Source organism: Hibiscus syriacus, unplaced genomic scaffold, assembly GCF_006381635.1.
Source record: "Hibiscus syriacus cultivar Baekdansim isolate YM2019G1 unplaced genomic scaffold, ASM638163v2 tig00111877_pilon, whole genome shotgun sequence".
Classification (NCBI taxonomy): Eukaryota; Viridiplantae; Streptophyta; class Magnoliopsida; order Malvales; family Malvaceae; genus Hibiscus; species Hibiscus syriacus.
Genome location: NW_024063208.1, coordinates 2,983,154 through 3,008,075, shown reverse-complemented (window position 1 = coordinate 3,008,075; position 24,922 = coordinate 2,983,154). Strand labels below are relative to the sequence as shown.

Here is a 24,922-nt window from a genome sequence, read left to right as displayed (position 1 = left end):
TCTTCTATATTCCTATAATTTCATAACATATTTTATATTCTCTCATTAACACTTAATAGTGTTTTTACGTAAACCACATAGCACATACAAAACATATCAAATCATTTAATCAAACATACATACACTTCATGTTGTTAACATACTTAATGAACTATTACTATAGGAAATAGACTTATCACAAGTCCAATTTCCATATAATCTTATAAAAATAAACTGCACTCCCCTTGGCCTCACTACGTTCTAATCCACTTATGATTTCCTCTCTTTCGATCGAATCTTAACTTAATAATCATTCCGGAACTTGTACATGTTCGATATCTATATAATCACACATTGATACATATCAATATCCAATTGATATACTCTAATCTATCATTTCTTAGACCAAAAGAAAGGTCTATTTCTATTTCCCCTTTAAAGTGCATCGATACATTCTACAGTGCATCGATGCATTCTTTAACATATGCATCGATGCACTACCCATGCATCGATACACCAATCACCTTCGCTGTTTCATTTTAAGGGGGTGCATCGATGCACTCCTTATGCATCGATGCACTAATTGCATTCGATGTTTCTTCTTTAAAGAGTGCATCGATACACATTGAATATGCATCGATACACCTTGCCCAGAATTTGCATTCTAAGCCCGAAAACCATAAACTTTTCACTCAATACTTCTATTTTAAGCCCCTATCATGTCATTAAACTCAACTACCATTACTTAAACCAACTTATATCCATATAAATCATCTTTATCTTCCATATCTCGTCATGATTCTTAAAATTTAAGAATCTTACTAAACTTTCAACTTTGTTATTAATCCTTTCTAACTTCATAAATCTCTTATTCTTATTGATGGCAAGTCAAATTTAACTTTCAATTCTTATTATAAACTCTACTTCAATATTTCACTCAAGAACTCCAAATCTTTAATCTTCCTTAACTCCTTTATCTTTTGATTTTAAGATAACTTAAGCTTTCCTTAAGCTTAGTTATCATCTAATGATCAAAACCTCATCTTAAATTCGACTAAATATCAACCAACAAGAGATCTTACCTTTTCTTATGGTTTCACATGAAGAAGAAGAAGAAAGGAGAAGAAGAGAACTCTGGAGAAATCTCTCATCTTCCACGTGGTTCCCTTATCTTATAAAGGGAAATAAAAATCTTACTTGCCAATTGACCATTTTACCCTTTAATTCATTCAATAATTACCAAACAACCTTCAACTATATTTCCAATAAGTCATTAAATTATTTAACTATTCTACTTTTATCACCAAATTCTGAAACTTTACAATTTGATCACTAACCCGGTATTGAGGATGTGACAAATTCAACTTTTTCTTTTCTAATTTTGTTTAACTAGTGGCAGCAACACATATTTTTATGTTGGTTGATGCCCGTCAATTGTATTTTTTTTAGTTTTTAATAAGAATAATCATGTCTTTGTGGTATGTTATCTACCGTTATGACACATTTATCTTTGTCTTTGTGACACGTTTTTTTCTGCCTTTTAATAGTTTACATTTTTTGTCGTTGTTTTCGCTTATCTTTTTTTCCTCAATGTTGGATTTGACATCGTCACGACTGATCAAGATAACGCTTATTTTTTATCATATGATCTTTCATGTTTTGGACCCTCGAATTGATTTGGATACACGTTTGGTATTCGTGGATAGTTTCATCACGTCGCTTTATTCTTATTTTCGATTTGTCTGTGGCCTTCAGTAGCTTCATTCTCTTTTATGGTTCGTTTTTCAATGTAGACATATTTGTTCGTATCTTTATTTTGTTCGAGTATTGGTTAGATTTTTTTAATCTTTTTTGTCCTTGTGCTATCCAAGTGGCTAGTTTTTGTATCAATGGTTATAGGAAATGTCATAATTATAATTTAGTTTACGTTTACGGTTATGCTTGTAATTTTTTATTGTAATTCTAAAATTTTCTATTTTAAATAAAACTAGTGGTTTTCTATAAAAAAAACTTGAAAATTCTTATTTTGGTCCATAATTAAAATAATGTTTTATTTATAGTCAATTTTATAACCCCTCTCTTACAAATTTTATTTTTTGAGGTTATTGAACTATGTTGAAATGATTGTTTCTTCTAAACTTTTAGAAGTTATGAAATAATTATAAAATCATATAAATTATACTAATAATCTATATCATATTTAATAAATACAAATTATACTTATAGAATCATATAAATTTAAATTATAAAAATATTGATTATAAAATTAAAAAATATAATTATATGTATAATTTTTTAAATAATCTAAATAATTATAAAATAATATACGTTCACAATTTTCTTAACTAATTAATAATAATCGCATATATTACATACATTAAAAATAGTATTTCTTTTATTAATAAGATTACTTAACGTGTAAGGGATCTCGTTAAAACCTTCGTAAAAACCGATGCTTGAATCACCTCTAAAATATAAAAACTCGTGGTCATATTACCTTTTCCGGATAACTTGGAAAGTAATAGCGATAGATTGACGGTAAGTTAGGTGAGCCATTGATCACCTAACGCACTGCCTCTCTTAATTTTTAACAATTGAAGATGCGGCCACGTGGGATCACGTGATCTTTTACTTCTACCAGACCAGGTGAAAATATTCGGTGGAATCCGCCTCAATTTCTTAACGGGTACACTACACCGAGTTATTTAATTGTTTGTAAAATTAAAAAATTAATTATTTAATTTCAAAAATTACAAATAAATCACTTTAAGTAATCAATCACTACAAAGATATACGTGAGTTAAAAATAGAATGGAGGTTAGAATGTACAGTTAGGAAATGTATTTTAATGATTTTCTTGTTGAGAATTACACTATAAATCGTTTGATTATTAATAAGGTTACAAATATATATATTAATTTTAAAAAGTCACAAATTAATCACTCAATTAGTTATTCGCAAACTTACAATAATTGAATGAAAATATGATGTAATTTACCTAACTTGAAACCCAAAATAGATTTTGAGAAGGTACAACAATCGAGTTCCTCCGAAAGTTGTGGCGGATCAAGATACATTTTGCAGAGGAGATACAACACCGACGGGTTTGAAAGGGTCACAATTAGTCACTAGATTAATCACAAAAGAAAACTCATTTTGATTTTGGATTTCTCAAAATTGAGGGCTTCATCAAATGATTTGAACGATGGAAAGACTATCATTTCTTACAAGAAGAATTTATCTCAAGACGAAGTAGATTGGGTTCAAGAAATTCAAAAATTTTGGATTGATTTCATGGCTTTAGAAAGTATATGACCCAATTGTAATCTTACAATAACTGAATGATATGTACTGTAGTCTACCTTTTTAATTTGAATATTTAATCGGAGTCTGCCACGTCATTCCATCCATTGACTTTTTTACTTTTGCTTGTCAGCACCGACATTTTAGACGGTTTAATTCACGGGGTGCCTTAATAGCGTAGGCTAAGTTGTGGCTTTTTTACCCAAAAAGCCCCCAAAGAATCAATAATTACCAATCTAGTCATCCATTGATCAAATTTTACCGATCTAACATTCATTTGTTAACATGGACGGAAAGCGTGGATCACCAAATAGGTCTTCTCTTGGTTTTCGTCCGAGCTAGCACCACGCGGATAAAATACGGATCACTATCCGCGCCTTTGTGGTAAAGTTGACATACGGCTAAAGGCGCGGATCATCAACCAAACCTTCTATTATTCACCTTGAATTATTGAGTACTCAATTATTACCAAGCATTAAAGTTAGGCGACTCACCTATCTCTCTCTCCTATAAATACCCCCGAATGCAAACATCAAACCACACTAAAATTACTTCACATTCTTCATTCTATTAATTCCTTCTATCAAGCTAAGTAGATTTTATTATAGTTCTTAGAAGGTAAAATTATTTTTTATTATATTATATTTATTTTATTTAATTATTTGATCAATTTTTTTGTACTAACTATTTCGTATTATTTTTGCGATTGTAAAATGGAATGCGAGATAAAATCTTGAGATATTTTGTTGATACGGTAACACTATTAAATTGTGTTATTTAGTTTAAAAGTGATTTTTTTAACATTAGTTTATATTTTAATTCATATACTATTTATTTAATTAGGCGTATTTCAACTATTGTTTTTGTAGATATAAGAGTCTCAATCTTTCAAATTTTCAAACTCTCAAAATGAGGCATATTTCAGCTATTGTTTACTATGATGGAGAAATTCGGGAAGATGAAAACGACGTTGTCTTTGTATCAAATCATTCTGTCATAATATCCTTCAAGAGAAACATCACTCTTGAGGAGTTGATCACAAAAATTTCAAGGAATGTTCATGTTGGAAGTACTAGAAGATTGTCCTCACTTCAATACAAATTTTCAACTGCAATATTTTCGTTAACTTATACAGCGTTCGAACTCTCCAATGATGACAATGTTGCTATGATGATTAATTCTCAGAATCAAAATTCAGATGCTAATACATAAATGTATGCGACATTTGTTAAGTGTTTAAGGTTCGTGGTATGTCATTATACTCCCACTATGGGGTGACTCAACAAGCTGATCAAGTTGACAGCCCAACTCAAGTAATGTATAATGATTTTAACTCGTTAATGGGAAATTCACATCCTGGTATCATCCCATCAAGTTCAATGGGGAGACATTCATCAGCAACTTGTTACGATCTCTATCGAGGTGACTCCATAAACAATCTGAATGGCAACATCACTTACAGTTCAAGGGGAAGACATTCATCTGCCAATTTTTTTGACTTGAATATGGGGATGCCCTCGACACAATAATTTGTTCAGTGCCCATTTGACACGATGCCTTCAAGTTTCAAAGGGAGGCATTCGACTGTGAGCTTCTTCGACCTCAATGTTGAGAAGCCTGCTACACATCACTCAGTTCAAAACCCGTATGACACGAGGCCTTCAAGTTCAAGGGGAAGGCATTCAACTACCAGCTTGTTCGACCTAAATATCGATATCACAGAGAAATCATCATCTCCACTAGAAGAACCTCTTTGTGAGCCAGGTGCAGATGGTGTTGAGACTGGACTATTTGTTGAGGTATAATCACCGCAGTTCAACATGAACTCCGATGATGATGATGTAGATGGATTTCCCACAAATACAGTACACACCGAACCTCCAACACACATGTATAAAGCTGACTATGGTGCAATGTATGGGCCAGAATTTGCGAATATGCCTAATGTTGGTGACTACAGATTTAACTAATTAGTCAATGGCAGCGAGTTATATGTTGGAATGAGTTTTCATCGAAAGAAGAAGCAATGGTTGCAATTAAGAATTACAACATTCGTAATTCTGTTAACTCCAGAGTCGACCGATCCACCACCAAAAAGTATGTCTGTTATTGTGTCAAACGTGATAACAGATGCAACTGGATGGTTCGTGTATTGAAGAGGAAGAGGAAGAGGACAAACAATCCACATAAATCGACTCCCTACGGGGAATATGTCCGTGTATATCCTTCCATATCATTATCTACTCGCTGTGCTTCATTAGTCAGTTAACTTCTTTTTTGCCCTGTTTATCGATGTTATGCAAATTGTCGAGATTCCTAGGTACTTTAGGAATAGATTGTACAAAACCAAATTGGCGGAGCGCGCGATCAGTGGGATGCCGCTCGATAATAGCATAATATCAGAGGGATCACTGACATTCATACATCTAATGGATCACTCAAATGAGGTGTGATGCAATGCCTCATTTATTCATTAGCATAAGAAATCCATTGAAACTAAAAAAAATATATATAATTCTTATCAAAATAATATTTTAATTATATAACGATAATTAAAGGTAAGTAATAAAATTTAAATACATATTCGTGTACCAACCTTTTGATAAATGAGTGGTCGAATTTCTTCCAATTTGTCTGGTTTATCACGATGATCTTTCCTTATAGATGACCACCTATTCAGTGTAAAAAAATTCATTATATACTTAAAAAACTATTTATATACGAACTCAGTATTGAAATTACATCAATAATAATGGGAAGACTAACGAGTTTTTCATGACCTGACATAAAAAGAACATTCAATACCATGTCCATGACTGTAGAATAAGGAGACATCTACTGATAGCATTTTTCCGATAATTAGTTGCTTGGTACATTTCTCTATATAGAGATGCCAAAACCGCGAAGCTCCAACTGAATGAGCTAGCAACTCAAAAATCTACGAGGTGACACAACCACATTCAATGAACTTGGTTGCGAGATTTATCGGGCATCAAAATCCCTCCTATAAGTCGTAATATGCAAGCTTGGGCAAATATTTTAGCATGTTCCACAGAACAGTCGTCGCTCGATTGTCGAAAATTTGTAGCCAACCATGAAACGATATTCGACCATCGTTGAAATTAGGCGGGATACCTCCAAGATACTCCTTGCACAATGAATTCCATTCACCATCCACATCCACCATACCATAAATAACATCCCCATCAACCGAAAGCACCAAGTGCAAAGAAACATCCTCCAGCATAATAGTGCACTCCTCACACGGTAGATGGAATGTGTCTCTCTGGTCTCCACCTCTCAACAAGTGTAGAAATAAGGTTGGATTCAAGGTTTCAATGCCCTTCATATCTAGCTATGTAACCAGATCCAACCTCGGCTAAATATTGCCAGACACAATTCAGTATCTCTAACTTAGCGCCATGAATAAATGGATCTAATATATGATCATTCCCTTAATTAAATAAATAGTATACAAATTAAAATATAAACGAATACTAAAAAAATAAAACATTCACAATAATTAACATAACACAATTTAAAATTGTTACCTTATCGGAAAAATGACTCGAGATATAGTTTTTATCTAAACGCAGCAACCCGCCTTTCATTTTATAACTGCAAAACATAAAAAAATAGCACAGTAAAGTATAATAAAATAATATACTATTTAATGATTCTAATATAATAAAAATAATTTTACATTCTAAAAACAATAACAAAACTCATTTAAAGCTTGTTAGAATGAATGATAAAAGTAAGAAGGAGAGTGTTTTCTTGGTGTGGATTGAGAGTTGTATGAGGTGGTATTTATAGGGGGAGGAGTAGGTGGTAATTAAGGGGGAACGACAAACAGTTGGGGGGTATTTATGGAAGGCGCGGATGGTGATCCGCACCCTCTGCCGCATATCAGCTTTACCATGAAGGCGCAGATGGTGATATGTGCTTTGCCCACATGATGTTAGCTCGGACGAAAACCTAGGGAAGACACGTTTGGTGATCTCACTTTCGTCCATGTCAGCAAATGGATGTTAAACCGGTAAAATTTTGTCAATTGTTGTCCGATATATAATTATTGATTCTTTGGGTACTTTTTAGGTAAAAACGCCCTTAGTTGTACCCAACCCATGACCTATATGACAATTTGGATATTTTTTTTCGTATTCCTTATCTCTTTATAAGTGTAAGAAAAAGGGTAAACTAATTGTTTGGTATATATTTATTCTTATATTTCTATTTTAATTATTCATTTTGAAAAATTAAATTTAACTTGATATTTTGTTTTTATTATAAAATCTCATAGCTGACTTGACTTAATAAAAATAACGATGTGGTATAGTATAATAATAACTTTAATCCCAAAACTTACATATTATATTAAATTGACTTTAATTCAAAATAATGTAATAAATTTTTAATATTTAAAATTATTATTAAAATTTAAATTATATTTAAATTAAAATGAGGACTAAATTAATATGATTTTTAGATATCGAGTATTTATTTAATTTTTTGAATTAAAACTATTTTGATAGAATTTAAGTTTTGAGCCCTAAAATATTATTATATCATATTTTATCATCAATTTCATTTAATCAATGATCAAATCTAATAATGAGATGCCAAAATATAACATCAAATATGATATTTTTAAAAATAATTGATTAACCAAAACATAATAAATAGAATACCAAATAAGTAATTTACCCTAAAAGCATCGACGAACTTTTAGTTTTTTTAGGCCATTAATATTTAGTGTATTGCTTTTTTTAGTATGAACAAAACATATTACAGCTTTAATTTAAAGTTTTTTTGAGAATATGTTAGAATATTTTATTTACCTTAGGGATGGAAAGCATTATCAAGAAGCTTCAAGCTTTATGTTATAAACTTAACATGTATCTCCGAATATATCAAACGGTTGAAATTGGCTACATTGTTTCGTTTGGTAATGTTTCTCTAAACGAGTTTTTTAAATAAGCTTTTTCAACATAAGAATATCGTTTTTAATTTTTTTTGTTTGAGTCAATAATAATTTTTCAAACGTAAATTCTTAACTGGAAATGAGTTATTTAAGAATACTTATACATTTCAAATGAATTTTAAACAAAAAACACTTCCATAAACATTCCCAAAAGACTTTAATCTTAATTTTCCAAGTGGTTTCGTTTTCCTGTGCTAATAAGTATTACATTAAAAAAATCCTTTAATTAAATGAATCCAGGAAAAAATTAAAACAGACAAAAATCCGACCTGCCGGATTTGAACCGGCAACCAAAGGAATTTTTCGATGCATACTCACTACAGTCCGTTCTACCAACTAAGCTAAGTTCTGTTTTACATTCAATTGTATTATTTTTAATTCTTTATTTAATACATTATTCCTTATCATAATAACTAAGCTAAATATAATTATAGCATAATGTTAAAATTAACCCCAACATCTATTAAAATGGTAATTTTTCTCATATTTTCTTTTTTTTTGGAGTTTCTAATATTTCATTTTAGGACAAAAAGATTCATTATATTTGATAATATAGTCATTTTGATCCTTATTCTTTTTTCCTATAGCATTTTAGCAATCATGTTTCATTAGGATAAAAAAACACATATTTGAAGCATTAATTGTATGTTAACTAATGATTTTCATCCATACATGAGCTTTTTTGTCTCAAAATAAAACGTTGAGGGAAAAAACTTCAAAAAAAAGGATCAAAGTGACTATTCAATCAAACATTAGAGATATTTTTCCACATTATGCCTTCTCTTTTTGGTACATAAATTTGAAATTTTTGTATAATTAAATATTTTTCTTTTAAATTATTTATTTTCATTCTTGAAAATTTTAATATATAACTTCTAAATTTGCAACACATACCATCCATTTAATTAAATGACTTTAATTTTTTTGATAAAATCCACTAGTATTATTAAAAAAATGAAAATATTCAGAATTACAATAATAGTTTACAACTATCATGGTAAAGTAAATAAATAATTTGGATATTTTTTTTATAATGTTGAAACTAGTCACTTTAGATTATATAAAGACCATATATGGAAAAGGCTAAAAACTCAATCGAAAGAATCGAACAAAAATAGATACAAACAAATCTGATTGCATCAGCAAACGAACTACAAAAGTGAATTAAACTATTAAAAGACCACCAAGATCTGCAAATCAGAGCCGATCGTTGTGAGAAACTATCTACGAATGCAAAATCACGCATCCAAATTCAATTTGAAGGTCCACAACAGAAAATATCAACAAGATTTCAAGTAAGCAACATCTTAACCAATCGTGGCATCGTTAAATTCAACCATGAGAAAACATAAATAAAAAAAGTCAAATGATAAAAAAGAAGAAGAAAACTTGCCACAAAAGTTGAGATAAACGTGTCATGAAGACAGAGATAAACGTTCTATAAAAACATAATTAATCTTATTAAAAAATTAAAAAAACAAAACGAAAAGAGAACTGACGGTCAGACTCATTATCAAAATTGATACAGTCTTCGGTTAAATAAAATCAAAGAAGGAAAAATTAATCTGATCTATAAAAAATACACCAACTCAAAAAAAATGAAAGGGGAGAGTGGTTGACATTAATTTAAAAGATATTATTTCTTCAACTAAATGATATAATTAATAAGTCGTGCTTTCATATTTTTTTTATCTGTTCGTGTGAAAAATAAGGTTGGATGTAAGATATTTAATTTCTTCATGGAAAAAGCATTATATATTCAATATTTAAGTTTTTATATTAAACTAATGTTATTATAAAATAATATATATTTTAAATATTCTCAACAATTCTTTTAACTTTTAGGAACAATAAAGATTCTAATATTTAAATTAATTATTAAACTAATTGAAAATTTAATTAAAATTATATAATAATTTAAAAATTTTATTAGTACGTTTTAAAGTACGAAAATCAATTTAAAATTTTAATCATAATTTTAGGAACGTTTGATGCAATATATGCTTGTATATATACTGATGGATAAATATGTAATTTCATTTGTTCATAATAAAAACACGTGACAATCTTGCAGACGAGTCTATCCATTATAAAATTCCACGCGTCAAAATTCCAAATCACATCCACGTCAGCCTTGACAGAGACATGCATACACAATATAATGAAAACACACAGTGATTTCTTTCCTTTCTTACAAAAAGAAAAATTTAATGTCTTTTTGAATCTCTTCCCATAAACCATCTCCAAAACCCCACTTTATCCTCCTCAAAAGGTATTTCCCTTTTCTTTTTCTACTTTCTCTTCTATTGGGTCCCCCTCTTGTTTTTAAATTTTTCACGGCCAAATGCGTTGTTGGTTCTTTAAAGTAAGTGTTTTTTATTTTTTATGAATCTTTTTGTCTAGATGGTTTGTTTGATAGGTTCACATTATTGTTCTTGTATAATAGGTCTTATCATTGTAGCTGATTCAGTGTTTCTTAAGTGGAAAAGCAATGAATTTGGAATGTATTTTTACTGATGTATATATAGGCATGATTATTTTTAAAAAGGTACTGTTTGAAATTGTAGATGTCTTCAACAAGAGAAGATCATTTAGGCTTTTGCTTTCACTGGATTCTCTGAATGAGGACAAATTCATGAGAATTTTTTCAGGAATCCACTTGTGTTTTTTGGACCAAGAACTTCTATATTCTTACATGATGAAATCTTCCTTGAGGAGTTTCGTATTTTAGGTTTCCTTGAGCTTTTATTCTTGAAACATATGTTCATGCTCTTGCTTCGTGTGCATAAGGATAAGACTATGTCGGATTGAACCGAATAAGCACTCGGGGAAGAAGGTAGTTAATGATATAGAACGAATATGTGTGTGTGTGTGTCAATGTCCAAAGATGTTTTATAATCCGCGCTATAGTGAAAATGCTTCTGATAAGGTGTTAGCTATATATACATGTGATGTGAAAACATATCGTGTCGTGGTATATCGTTATGTATTCTATAGCATATAATATTATCGAGCTGAATTGATGGAGTCATATGTTGTAAATGATCGATATCCATACGGAAAATTTCTTCTTTTTCTTTTCTAGTTGATGTTCATTGTTTAGAAGATCTTATTCTTGCATAGTAGCGGACTTGAAGCCCCACCAACTTTTGTGGATAGATTAGGGAATTTAAGAGGAGCACCATTGGCTAGTATTTCAATTTTTATGAAAAGGGAATGGTCATTTGGTTCGGAGACGATGGAGGTCAATACTGGACATTCCTGTTCAAACGAGAAACAACGGCTGGATCGTCGAAAATCTGCTGATAAAGGGGAAAAGCCTGCTGAAAAAGATGCAAGCGGTTCTGCATTCGTAAATCATGGTTGGTTCCCTTGCTTTATATATGTTTGATGATTGGTATTTTCCCACTTTTTGCATTGACAATGCCACCCGTACTTAGCCTCTCATTCTCTTGATGTACCCTCCGTTATGACTCACATGTCAGATATGGGTACATATCCAAGAGAGAGATGCTCTATTTTTCGAAAATAGCTCTGTATTTAGGGGGTCATATCCCCGTGCCATGTCCAAAAATGTACTGGACTCCAGTACAAGAGGATAGGAAATGCAGGATTAGAAGATCTATTGTTTTTGTTTGTTTCTGTTGAGTCTATATTTATGCTTTGGCTTTTGAGCATGAAGTTATGATCTGATTGAATCTATTATGTAGCTGCAATCGCTTGGCATGAGAATAGGAAAAGGTGGACTGGGGATAAATCTCAACAATCACGGGTGATGAGCAAGGATCAAGTTATAAGGTATAACGTTTTTTTACTTCCGTTTGTTCGACGACTGTTTCGTATTGCTCTACCGTATTCTATTTTGGATGTGGGGAGATAGGCACCATATATGCATCCAGAAACACCCTAGTTGAAATCTATGTGACCCGGACTAGGTGGTGAGTGTCAGAGACGTATATGTGTCCGGCACAAGTATGCTCTCGATAAAATTTGCATTTGATGGAAAATGGTAAGGAATACCCAAAATCTTGGTGCCGATGAACGTTTGTCTCATCATCTTGTTAATCTGCAGTTAAAAGTTTGAGCTGAAGTTGCTATTCTGCTTGGCTCAAGTGGTATAGGTCCGGGTTTGTTGGAAATAATCAAGGCTCTAAGTGTTTTCTCTTAAATGGTTGTTCAAACTTCAATGTCGAATTAAACTTTCGCAGACCCTACCGAAGTTCGAGTAACGAGAAATGCCTCGTATGGTGACACACATTGATGTTTATATGTACGGATTCTCAAACTCCAGAAACTTGTTAGCTCAAATAGAATATATATGATCTAGCTTCTGTGGAAACTATCACGGTTGCAGCATAGTAATAGTGATTATTAGGCATAACATTTACGAATAAACGAAGAACATCTCTTCCGATTGTTTCGTTCATGTGTTGTACGATATCGACTACTCGTTATCCAGATTTTTACTAGTTTAAAACTTTCTTACTGTTGCTTGAATATGTCGGATGATAACTGCAAAAACTTATGTTGCAGCTGGTCCACAACATACGAAGACCTTCTCTTGACTAATGAGCCATTTTCCCAGCCAATTCCTTTGCCTGTAAGTTCCCCAAACTGGACATCAAGAACAAGTAATTGTTTTTACTGAATCAGTCATCAATAAACACATTTGAATGCTAAGATTGTTTAGCGCTTGTCTCCGTTCGTTGGTCACGAAAAAAGGGCTAGGGTTTGTCCGGTTTCCTCGGTTTAAATGAATATCTGCAGTGCAGCCGTATCAGGAATATCATCATAAACAAATGCCATCGACAACTACTAACTGCAATAAACCTTGTTGTGCAGGAAATGGTAGATTTCCTAGTCGATATTTGGCACGACGAAGGGCTGTTCGATTAGACGAACGATGACGGAGTACAGGCATCAGAGACTTTTAGGCGATTGCTGGTCTGCGCCTCCTTGGTCTTAAGAAACACACATTTCGACTATGTCACTTGGATTCGGATGTTTGTGCTACACGAGTATGTTATTTTTGGTTTCTTCATTCTATTTTTTTTCCTGCTGTGAGAATCATAGATTTCATTTTGTATCTGGAAATATGTTAGACACGAGTATCAAACATAAAGACCGATTTTTTGGGGGGGAAAAACAACAGTATAGTTGCTTTTTCGTTGACATTGTATGAGTGCTTTCAACAGTTGAATGAGTGGAGAGCGTAAGTTGATTGGGATTGCCTAATCAACCCATTCAATTAAGTGGGGTTCCGTTTTTACGTTTTAAGTTGATTTTGTCCATCATTCACCGGTTGTTAAAATTCGCAATTGAACAACTGATTTAATGTGTATAGGTAAAACTAATAAATTTTATACTAATTTATAGTCATTAGATTCAAATAAATAAATAGTTTAGATTTAAAGCTTATAACCCATAAGTTGATTGGCAGCTCACAACAAAGAATTTTGGTTAGATTGGAGAGATATAATTGATATTTTATGTAAAGTTTAAGAATCAAATTAATGGTCTGTCTGTTTTATGGAAAACGAATTTCGGAAAATGAATTCCGTAAACTGAATTACATTTATTGGAAATCATTTTATGGTGTTCAGATGATGTTGTGTAATTCATTTTCAACTGGTCGGTAATTTTTTGAAAATTCTTTTTTATAAACATCAAATACAATGAATAATATTATTTATTAACAAAATAATCATATTATTTTTAAAATATTAAAATAACTTATTCAATATTATTTATGTCATTATTATTATTAAAATATTATATCAACAAATTTATAAGTAAAAATACTATGATTATTATATTTTTTAAATAAAATTAATATAAATTATATTAATTGCTTATTAAAATGAGAATAATATATTATTAATTATATTAATTATTTATTAAAATAATATTATTAAAATATTAAAAAATATATTAAAATAAGAATATTATATTTTAAAGAGTATATATTAATTATTCAACAATTCAATAATATTATTTTTATGAAATTAATAGATAATATTAATTTCATTCATAATTTATTATATATTATGAAAATAAAATTGTAATATTATATATTATAATAATATAATTATAAAAATAAATATATTATATTATTAAAATTATCAATAGATATAATTTAATAATTAATATTTTTTTAAATGATATTAAAATAATTTCTTAATATTCTATATATAAAATAATGATGTTTTGAGTGTTTATCCTTTGAATTGACAAGTTCATAAAATGACTTATGGAAAATAAGATGGTAAATAATTTTTCAGAAAATGTAAAGGAAATTCAATTGATCAAGAAAATGAATTACATTGACCATTTGTTTTCCGCCAACCAAACACTGAAAAATGAAGAAAACATTTTCCAAAAACCAATTATCGGGAAACAAAAATAGCCTAAAAATTAACTCATTTTATTAGTGTGTCACATAATCAAACTAACTACATTTAATGTTTTAGTGATCAAAACATTATTTTCTAAATTTAGTGATCAAAGGTGAACAATTATGAAACCAAAATGACCATTTTGGTAGTTTAACCTAAATTAAAAGGAAAAACTAACGAGGAAAAACAAAACAATTTTACCCAAAAATTAGCATAATAGTTTAAATATTACCTTTCAGGCACATTTTCTCCAAATATTACACATCTAGCACCCTTTCTGACAAAGCGTGGATCATGAGGTGCCCATTCGCAGGGTTTTGTTCAAGCTGGTGCCACGGTAAAAAAGTGCATATCATAATCCGTGCCTTCACGGGGTTTTATCCGAGCTGGCGCCACGGTAATAAAGCACAGATCATGAATCGCCTTTGCTAAGATTGTATTTAAATCCCAACCATCATGCCTTAAATACCGCCCAACCCCCTGTCTCCATCTCCTATAAATACCCCTTCATCCAACACTCATACCACACAAAAAACACTATATTTCTTCCTTCTATATATCGTTCTATCAAGTTTTAAATAAGTATAATTATCATTTTTCGAAGCTAATTTTTTATTATATTATAATAATTTAATAGTTTATTATTTTATTATATTTTATTGTACTAATTTTTATTACTTTTTGTAGTTATAAAATGACAATCGGGTTGCTGCGTTTAGATGAGAATCATATATCGAGTTATTTTACCGATACATAATAATTTTAAATTCTGTTATTTTATTTATTATGAATATTTTATTCATTTATTTTTAGTATCAATTTATATTTTAATTTGTATTTTTATTTAATTAGGTGAATGATCTTATATTAGATCCATTTATTTGTAACGTAAATTAGAGATACCGAGTCACATCTGGCCGTATTTAACTGAGGATGGATTCAGTTACATAGCTAAATATGAAGGGCACTGTAACCTTGAATCCAACCTTATTTCTGCACTGATTGAGAGGTGGAGATCACAAACACACATATTACATCTTCCGTGTGGGAAGTGCACTATTACGCTAGGATATTTCCTTACATTTGGGGCTTCCAATAGACGGGGATGCTATTTATGGTGTGGCGGATGGTGATTGACATTCCTTGTGCGAGGAGTATCTTTGAGGTATCTTGCCTAATTTCAACGGTGGTCGAATACCGTTATCATGATTGGCTAGAAATTTTTGACAGTTGAGCGACAACTGTTCCGAGGAACATGCTCAAATATTTTCCTGGACTTGCATATTGCAACTCATAGGAGGGATCTTGATGCCCGATAAATCTCGCAACCAAGTTAATTATATGTGGTTGCCTCATCTCGTAAATTTTTGAGTTGTCGACTTTGTAGTTGGGGTTCCGCGGTTTTGGCATCTCTGTATAGAGAAATGTGTCAAGCAACTAATTATAAAAAAATGATATCGGTGGATGTTTTCTTATTCTGCAGTCATGAAAGTGGTATCGAATGCCCTTTTTATGCACGGTCGTGAAACACATGTTAGTCTTCCTGTTATTGTTGAGGTAATTTCAATATTGGGTTTGTCTATAAATAATACTTTTTGAGTATATAATGAATTTTTTTTACATTGAATAGGTGGTTATCTATAAGGAAAGATCACCGTGATATACAAGATAAATTGGTAGAAATTCAGCTGCTCATTGATCAAAAGGCTAATACAGAGGTATGTATTTAAGTTTTATTATTTACCTTTAATTATCGTTATATAATTAGAATATTATTTTGATAAGAATTATATATTTGTTTTAATTTCAATGGGCTTCTTATTCTATGAAGAAATGAGGTGTTGATTCCCACCTCACTTGAGTGACCTATTGATCGTGTGCTCTGCCAATTTAGTTTCGTACAATCTATTCTTGAAGCACCTAGGAATCTCGACAATATGTATAACATCGATAGACGGGGAAAAAAGAAGTCAACTGGCTAATTAAGCACAACAAGTGGGTAATGATATGAGATGATTGAAATTGATGTATTCTTCGTAGGGAGCTAATTTATGTGGATCATTATTCGGTTACAGATGACTATTATCAGTGGTTCAACATGAATTAGAAGTCGTTCCTACTTTTCGAGGAAGCACGAGGCGGGAGCATTCGTCGGTATCGAGAAAAATGTTTATTATCACAACATCACCGCCCCTGACTCGTGGACGGAGAGCATACGCTTCTAGCTCTTCCTCAACTGCAGCACTGGAACCAACACAACATCCATCGATTTATATTCTTCTTCAGATGGCACTGCAATCATTTTCAATGCCACCTCAACCATTTCAGATGCCACCACTGCATGGTTTTATGACACCTCTTAGCGATATACTCACATGCTTATAGATCCAACGTGGTCTTCATATGCTGCTTATTTGCGGGTGATGCTTCACTAGAGACACATACACCTCTGACTCAGTTTTTCCATTCATCGATGTCGGTGTTTTAGTAGTTTTTACAGTTTTCTATGAGCGGTAGATGGTTAGTCATACACCTTTAGGGTCCTTATTCTATGGAGGTGTTACATCATCATCCGTCACTCATCAACAAAATGTAGCTGTTGTTCCTGCTGCTGATGATGATAAGAGCGAGGAGGAAGAACAACTTATATGAAGAAATCCTTATTGAAATAAACAACCACCGCCCTGTGGAACATATTCAAGAGGAATACATCGATAGACTTGTTTTTATATATTTTGCTTCTTAATGTTTTTATTTAATTATGGACTTTTTATTTATTTTGCTTTTTTAATGTTTTTATTTAATTATGAATTTTTTATTTATTTTGTTTCTTAATGTTTTTATTTAATTATAAACTTTTTATTTATTTTGTTTCTTAATGTTTTTATTATTTAGTTATGGAGATTTTATTTATCTTGTTTCTTAATGTTTTTATTATTTAATTATGGACTTTTTATTTATTTTGTGTCTTAATGTTTTTATTATTTAATTGTTTAAATTGTAACATTTGTATTTAATGTTTCTATTTAATTGTTTTAATTATTTTCATTATTTAGTTTGTAATGTTTTTATTTAATTTTCACGTGAGTAGCCCATCACTTGAGTAACACATTAATTAAAAGTAAACGAAAATGAAATAACACAAACTGAGGCTTCATAAATAACAATTACATCATCACAACATCAACAGTTACATGATGAAAAAAAAGATTGGCATTTTTTCCTATTATGACCTAGGTTTTCACAATGCCCACATCTTTTGTTTTCTTTGGACGTCTCTTGAGTATCCATGTCACAATGAATTCGAGTGGATTTTGGATGGCATGCCTCCCTTAATAAGGATGGATCTGGTACAATCAAAAGTCAATTTTGAACCTCATATAGGTATTTCTCATTACATATGGGGGAACTCAAATTCATATACCTTAAATACTTCTAAAAGTCGTTATACAAGATCCACAAAACGGTTATAGTCTTGACGAGTATAAGAGCAAGTTGCTATGACATGAGAGCATGGATACTTCAGAGCTTGAAAAAACCTACAGTCACACCGCATGTCTTGTAGATTAGCTTTGAACAAGTTAGCTTCAATCCCTTGAAGAGGTCATTCATTTATTTGACATGAAATAATTCATGGGTTCGAGATAAGCTTGTTACAGACATTCCATTTGATGCAACAATTTCTTTTTGTAGATTTGCAAGTAATCTTGGGTGATAAGTATGGCTGTTTTGCATCTAAGTTAGAGCTTGTCCCTTGAGATTTTCAAAACGTGCTTCTAAATGAAAATAAATCATTTTAACCAAAGTTGTTATTAGTAAATGGCACACCCCCTTTAAGTTTGAATTGATAGCCTTAACCAAGTTGGTCGTCATGTGTCCATATCGATATCCACCACCATATTCATTTGTCCACATTTTTTTGTTGATGAGGTTAATTGTTGAATTATGTTCGATATAACAAATTTAAGGCAAAATGTTTTTGGACTTGAATTGAATTTATTCAAAGTTTTAAAAAGGTTTCAAAAATAATTCAAAGTCCATTAAATTCGGATTTGAGTAAAAATGCTAAAGGGTGTCAAAGTGCATCCATGCACCCCTGCGGTGCATCCATGCACCTGCACTAGTGAATCGATGCACCATGTAGTGCATCCATGCACTCCATTTCGAATGCACTTAGTGCATCGATGCATCCTGATGTGCATCAATGCATCTTGCTGTGCATCGATGCATCCTGCTGTGCATCTACGCACGAAGGCTGCAACGACTAGTAACAACTTGTTTATTTGAATTTAATGAAGGGGTATCGATGCACTATGATAGTGCACCGATGCACCATGTTATGGGTAACCTTTTTGAGTAGAAAAATCATCCCCAAACGGCTCCAAAACATCCCCAACGGCTATATACAACATCAAACACTTTCCAAGCTATAAATACAAGCTAAGGACACTTGAAGAAGAAAGAGAACAACTATCCAAGCAATCAAACACAAGAGAAGAGTTTTTCAATCTTATTTCATCTTTCTCTTGTAAATATTTTGTTCTTGTGAGCTCAATCTTGTAAACACCTACCTTAGAGAGGTTTTCTTGTTTACTTATTTTATCATTTTGTAAAGGGGAAAGGTTCTAGCTTATCCCGTGTAAAAGCTAGGGAAAGGTTGTAGTTAGCCCGGAAAAACTAGGAGTTGTAGGTTATCTCTTTGTCCTCAAAAGAAGAACTAATTAGTGAATTTGTTGGAAATCCTTGGTGAGGAGCTAAGGTATGGACGTAGACTTTGGTTTAGAAAGTTGAACCACTAAATCGAGTGCAATTTTCTATCTTTCAATCTCCTTACTCCCTAAACTCAAAAAACCGTTCCGACCCCTCTTTAAACCGTTTCGGTTGTTGAATCGAGCTTCCGAAAATCCTAACTTTAATGTAATTGTACCATTTTTTTTCCTCATAAATCTTGAAGTATGAACTCAAACGTTTGAGGTAATTGTTCGTAACTGAGCATATTTTCCATACAATAAGTCCCATCAATTGAACCACAATAGTTATATGGGAGCTTGCTTTGACTATGGCCATGAGGACTTGACAGATAATGTTGAAGTCCTGGTGATTCTCTAACACAACATGTATGAAGACCTTTGTAACTATTAGTTCCAATATGTTTTTTTCCTCTTCCTCTTGATATTCGAACCATCTAGTTGTATATGTTATTATGTGGACACAGTAGCATACATACTTTTCGGTAGTGGATTGGTCAACTCTGGAGTAAACAGAATTATGAATATTGTAATTCTTAATTGTAATCATCATTTTTTCTTTGGATGAAAACCCCATTCTGATATATAAATCACCATCATTGACTGATAAGTTAAATCCGTAGTCACCACCATTAAGCATATCCACAAATTCTGGCCGTACATTACACCATAGTCACTTCATACATGTGTGCTGGAGATTCTTTTTGTACCATTTATGGGAACTTTATCTACATCATTATCATCAGAGTCCATGTTGAACTACAGTGATTCTAGCTTAATGAATAGTTCATTCTTATCATCACCCGCACTGGCTCACGAATAGGTTCTCTGGTGGAGATGAGGTTCTTTTGTGATGCCAATATTTAGGTCGAACAAGTTGATATTTGAATGTCTTCCCCCTGAACTTGAAGGCATCGTGTCGTATGAGTTTTGAACTGAATGTTGTGTCACATGCATCTCCATATTGAGGTGTAGAAGCTCACAATTGAATGCCTCCCTCAAGAACTTGTAGGCATCGTGTCAAATGGGTACCAAATAGATTGTTATGTCGAGGGCATCTCTATATTTTGTTAAAGAAATTGGCAGATGAATGCTTCCCCTTGACTGGAAGCAATGTGGCATATATATTATTTGTGAAGCCACCTCGGTGGAGATCGTAACAAGTTGCTGATGAATGTCTCCCCATTGAACTTGATGGGATGGTACCAGGATGTGGATTTCCCATTAACAAGTTAAAATCATTACACATTACTTTAGTTGGGCTGTCAACTTGATCAACTTGTTGAGTCAGCCTATAGTGGGAGCATAATGACATACCACGAACCGCAGACACTTCAACAAATATGGCATACATTTTGTATCAGCGTCTGAACTTTAATTCTGAGCATCAACCATCATAGCAATCGTCATCGTTGGAGAGTTCGAAATGTATAAGTTAACGGAAATAATGCAGTTGGAAATCTGTACTAAGTAAGAACAATCTTCTAGTACTTCCAACATGAACTTTCTTGAAATTTAGTGATCAACTCCTCAAGAGTGATGTTTCTATTGAAGGATATTATGATTGAATGATTTGATGCGAAGACAACGTCGGTTTATATTCCCGAATTTCTCTATCATGGTAAACAATAGCTGAAATACGCCTCATTTTGAGAGTTTGAGAGAATGAGAGTCCTACATCTGCAAATAATAGTTGAAATACACCAAATTAAATAAATAGTATACGAATTAAAATATAAACTAATGCTAAAAAAATAAAAAAAATTCACAATAATTTTAATAACATAATTTAATATTGTTACCGTATTGGCAAAATGTCTCGAGATATAATCTCGCCTTCCATTTTACAACCGCAAAAAATAATACAAAATAATTAGTACCATAAAATTTGATCAAATAATTAAATATAAAATAAATATAATATAATAAAAAATAATTTTACCTTCTAAAAAAGTATAACAAAATCTATATAGCTTAATAGAAGGAAGAATGTGAAATTAATTTTGGTGTGGTTTAATGTTTGCATTCGGGGGTATTTATAGGAGAGGGGGATGGGTGACCGATAGAGTTGGCTCAGGTAATAATGGAGTGTGCAATAATTCGTGATAATGGAAGGTGCTCCTCATGATCTGCACCTTCCCTGCACGTGTCAGATTTCCCAGCGAAGCGCGCTTAATGATCCGTGCCTTTGCTAAATGGCGCCAGCTTGCACAGCCCCGTGAAGGCGCGCTTCATGATCCGCGCTTTGTCAGAAAGGTGCTAGAATGCCGTAACATCGAACGACAAATCAGAGGCAAGATTTTTCACCCTCCCCTAACCAAAAAAAAATTGTTTTTCAAAATCTCGATGATTGGTTTTTCCTGGTAATTTTGGGTTATCAGTTAATGAATGTTTGAGATTTAAGGTTTAAAATAATGGGATTTTTTTCTTTTAATGGTTTTGGTCTAATTCTCTGATATTTGTGTGGCTTTTGTTTTAGATATTCAGAGAGAGGAGAAAAGTGTACAGAAAGCAATTAAAGAAGCTACCAAGAGAAATGACATGGGTTCTGCTAAGGTAAAATTTCTTTTATTTTCCCCTTCAATGGAACTTTAGCCAAGTAGTTTCATCATGCCGTAGTTGTTTTTATTTGGAATGGTATAATTACGAAGATAAGTTACATAATTACATTAAAATCATTGAGGCTAACCCGTTTGTTCGTGTAGCCACCTTAAAGAGTGGCATTCAACTAGAGGGATTTGAATCCCAGTGATTCCATCGCGGCCTTGGTTTTGTAAATTTTAGCGAACCTATTGGTTCATGTAGCCATCCTTAATCACGGTGTCTTGTAAATTGAAGTTCATTGTAAAATGATCTAGGTCTTAATATGGTGTAGAGTAATTTTGTGCTTTGGAATGCTCAAGTTGATTGGAGTTTGATAGAATGATCGATCGTGCATGAAAAGAATGCTGCTTGATTTATCGTAAATCTAGCTGATCTTAGGTATTCATCTGACAAGTTCTCTAGAAGATCTTAGGATTTGGAGTTGTAACTCTTCACTAGTTCTTTGTTGGAACCGAAAACAAAAAGAAAAAAAAGATGTTGGTTTCTGTCATCATGAAATGATCATGTTTTCTTTGGGTGGTCCAACCAACTGAAACCCTATGCCTTAGCGTGTGTGTTATATGTGAAATCTATTTCCTTTGTGTTCATGCTTTCATGTCTGTGATTTGGTAATTGCCTCGTTATTGATGAGTCATGTCTTATATATGCGCTTGTAGTGATCCTTGTTCTATGTTTTTTTCAGGCACTTGCAAAGGAAATTCTAATGTCCAGAAAAACCGTGAACCGTCTATATGAGAATAAAGCCCAGCTCAATTCAATATCAATGCACCTTGGAGAAAGTGTCGGTATGATAACTTATGCATCTGAAATCTGTATGTTCTGATTATTCCAGACTTCCTGTTAATGCTATTATGTCCCAGTACCTTTAAAAAGAACACAATTTTTTGAACATAGGCTGAGACTGTTGTTGGCTCGGGCTTGCTTTTGTAAACATATCAATATTTGTCGTATTAGACTTATAATCTGACACACCTAAGCACATGTTTCGTCTTCTCTTGAAAGAACTGCTTTTCTTTCTAAATGGTCTTTGTTGCTGGATGTGTTTGAAGCAATTGTTCGAACTGTTGGCCATTTGTTCAAGAGTGCTGAAGTCATTAAGCTTGTAAACAACGCCATGAAAGTTCCACAGTTGGCTGCCACGATGCAAGAATTTAGCAAAAGTGACCAAGGTAAATTTCAAGTTCATAATTTTATTGCATTTTATGTGCCAGTTTTTGTTTCATAATATTTATCAATCTTGTCAGCAATATTCCTGTTTCAGTAGTTCCTAGCGCCTGTTTTCTCATCATCAACAATATTCTGGTTTTTACCATTGTTGTTCAGAGTTCCTATGTTTCCTCAAGATTGGTTTTTATTTGTGTTTTTTTGGTCCCAAAGTTGCATAATATTTATCAATCTTGTCAGCAATATTCCTGTTTCAGTAGTTCCTAGCGCCTGTTTTCTCATCATCAACAATATTCTGGTTTTTACCATTGTTGTTCAGAGTTCCTATGTTTCCTCAAGATTGGTTTTTTATTTGTGTTTTTTTGGTCCCAAAGTTGAAGATATCCAGGAATTTTTGTGTTCGATGTGAAGATATGATCTTTTAAAGATCCTAAAAAAAACTTGGAAAACAATTAAACATACCCGTGTTGTATGTATCCGAATCTGATAAATTCGAGTTTCAGTAACGTAGAATCGAAAGAACAAAGCGGTCTACTATTTTGTAACATACGTAAACTGATGAGCATCCCCTTTTAAAGTACCAGGGACCTGAAAAAGTCCACGTCAGAAGCATCTGCATGCTCATATTTTTGGAGTTCCTTATATTTGTTGGCATAAACTTGGTTTGTAGGCGGGGGTTATTGAAGAAATAGTAAACGATTCCCTCGACTCGGCATTGGATTCCGAAGATATCGAAGAAGAGACTGAAGAAGAAGTTGACAAGGTTCTTTCGGAAATAGCCAGTGAAACTGCGGCGCAGCTTCCTGAAGCTGTTCGGAAGGAAAGAGTGACGGTCTCTGCCCAAAAAAAAGCACTTCTCATGAGGTATGCAAAACTTTAAACCCCCTTTGCTCTTTTTATTATTGCCAGTTAACATGTTAATTTGTTTTGTTCTACAATTTAATCTAATTTTTAACAATAATAAAATGGAAATCTAAAAGGGTTGAACACTTGAGGTAAAACTTCTAGTTTTATAAATTTTTAGAATGTTTGGATAAGTTGAAATAAGCAATTAATCATTTTATAATATTTTCAGTCCTCTAATGATCATAAAAAATGTAAAATTATACGAGTTAAATAAATCATGTTTAATATAGACATATTTATAATAAAATGATAAAATATAATTTGAAGTATTGATACGAGATCCGAAAACGACTCACTAGAAATGAGCCGTAAAGTGTAGACAAGGATGGATTGGAATCAATAAAGCGACAAAAACCAATATTCGGTTTTGTGTATGGAATGCCATAATCCACTCTTCCGAGTGCATACATGAAAAATCCAAATCAATAATGCCTCTTTACGCTCCAAGTTTCAAGTTTTGAAGATTGGTTCTTCTTTCTTTGGCAATTTTTCACTCCCCTTCAAGCCGGTTTTTTGGTAAGTGATTCCCCACCCCTCTCTTTTGTTTTAATTGAACTAAATCAAAGTCGATAATACATTTTGATTTCTAGGTTTTTTTTTTCGTTGTTTCGATGTAGGTATTGATTTCAATGCATGGTCTCCGTTGTTTAGTCTGTTGAGTTGTTTATTTATTTTTTCTTGTTTAGGATTATGAACGATTTTGAAGAAATTATGAGCAGCAACGGATATGATTTTATGTGAGGGGCTACAAACTTGTAAAATTTCAAACAACAAAATGTTAATAGAGAATACGAAGAAATATGTAAATTATTTGATAATTTTACGGGCCCGTCGGTTTA

The 24,922-nt window shown here is 32.3% G+C and overlaps 2 protein-coding genes across 2 annotated transcripts; both read left to right on the top strand.

Annotated features, from left to right (window-relative positions):
• The first annotated feature begins 10,974 nt into the window (after positions 1–10,974).
• On the top strand, positions 10,975–13,206 carry LOC120172669. Its single transcript, XM_039180079.1, has 5 exons — positions 10,975–11,102; positions 11,393–11,628; positions 11,977–12,064; positions 12,800–12,866; positions 13,109–13,206. Exons 2-5 carry the CDS (start codon positions 11,472–11,474, stop codon positions 13,160–13,162), a joined length of 366 nt encoding a protein of 121 aa, XP_039036010.1. The 5' UTR covers positions 10,975–11,102; positions 11,393–11,471; the 3' UTR covers positions 13,163–13,206.
• On the top strand, positions 13,170–24,707 carry LOC120172788 (vacuolar protein sorting-associated protein 24 homolog 1-like). The gene is made up of 9 exons (XM_039180160.1): positions 13,170–13,210; positions 16,292–16,379; positions 21,525–21,702; positions 21,889–21,965; positions 22,696–22,798; positions 23,063–23,182; positions 23,275–23,360; positions 23,848–24,041; positions 24,701–24,707. Exons 1-9 carry the CDS (start codon positions 13,170–13,172, stop codon positions 24,705–24,707), a joined length of 894 nt encoding a protein of 297 aa, XP_039036091.1.
• The last annotated feature ends 215 nt before the right edge of the window (positions 24,708–24,922 follow it).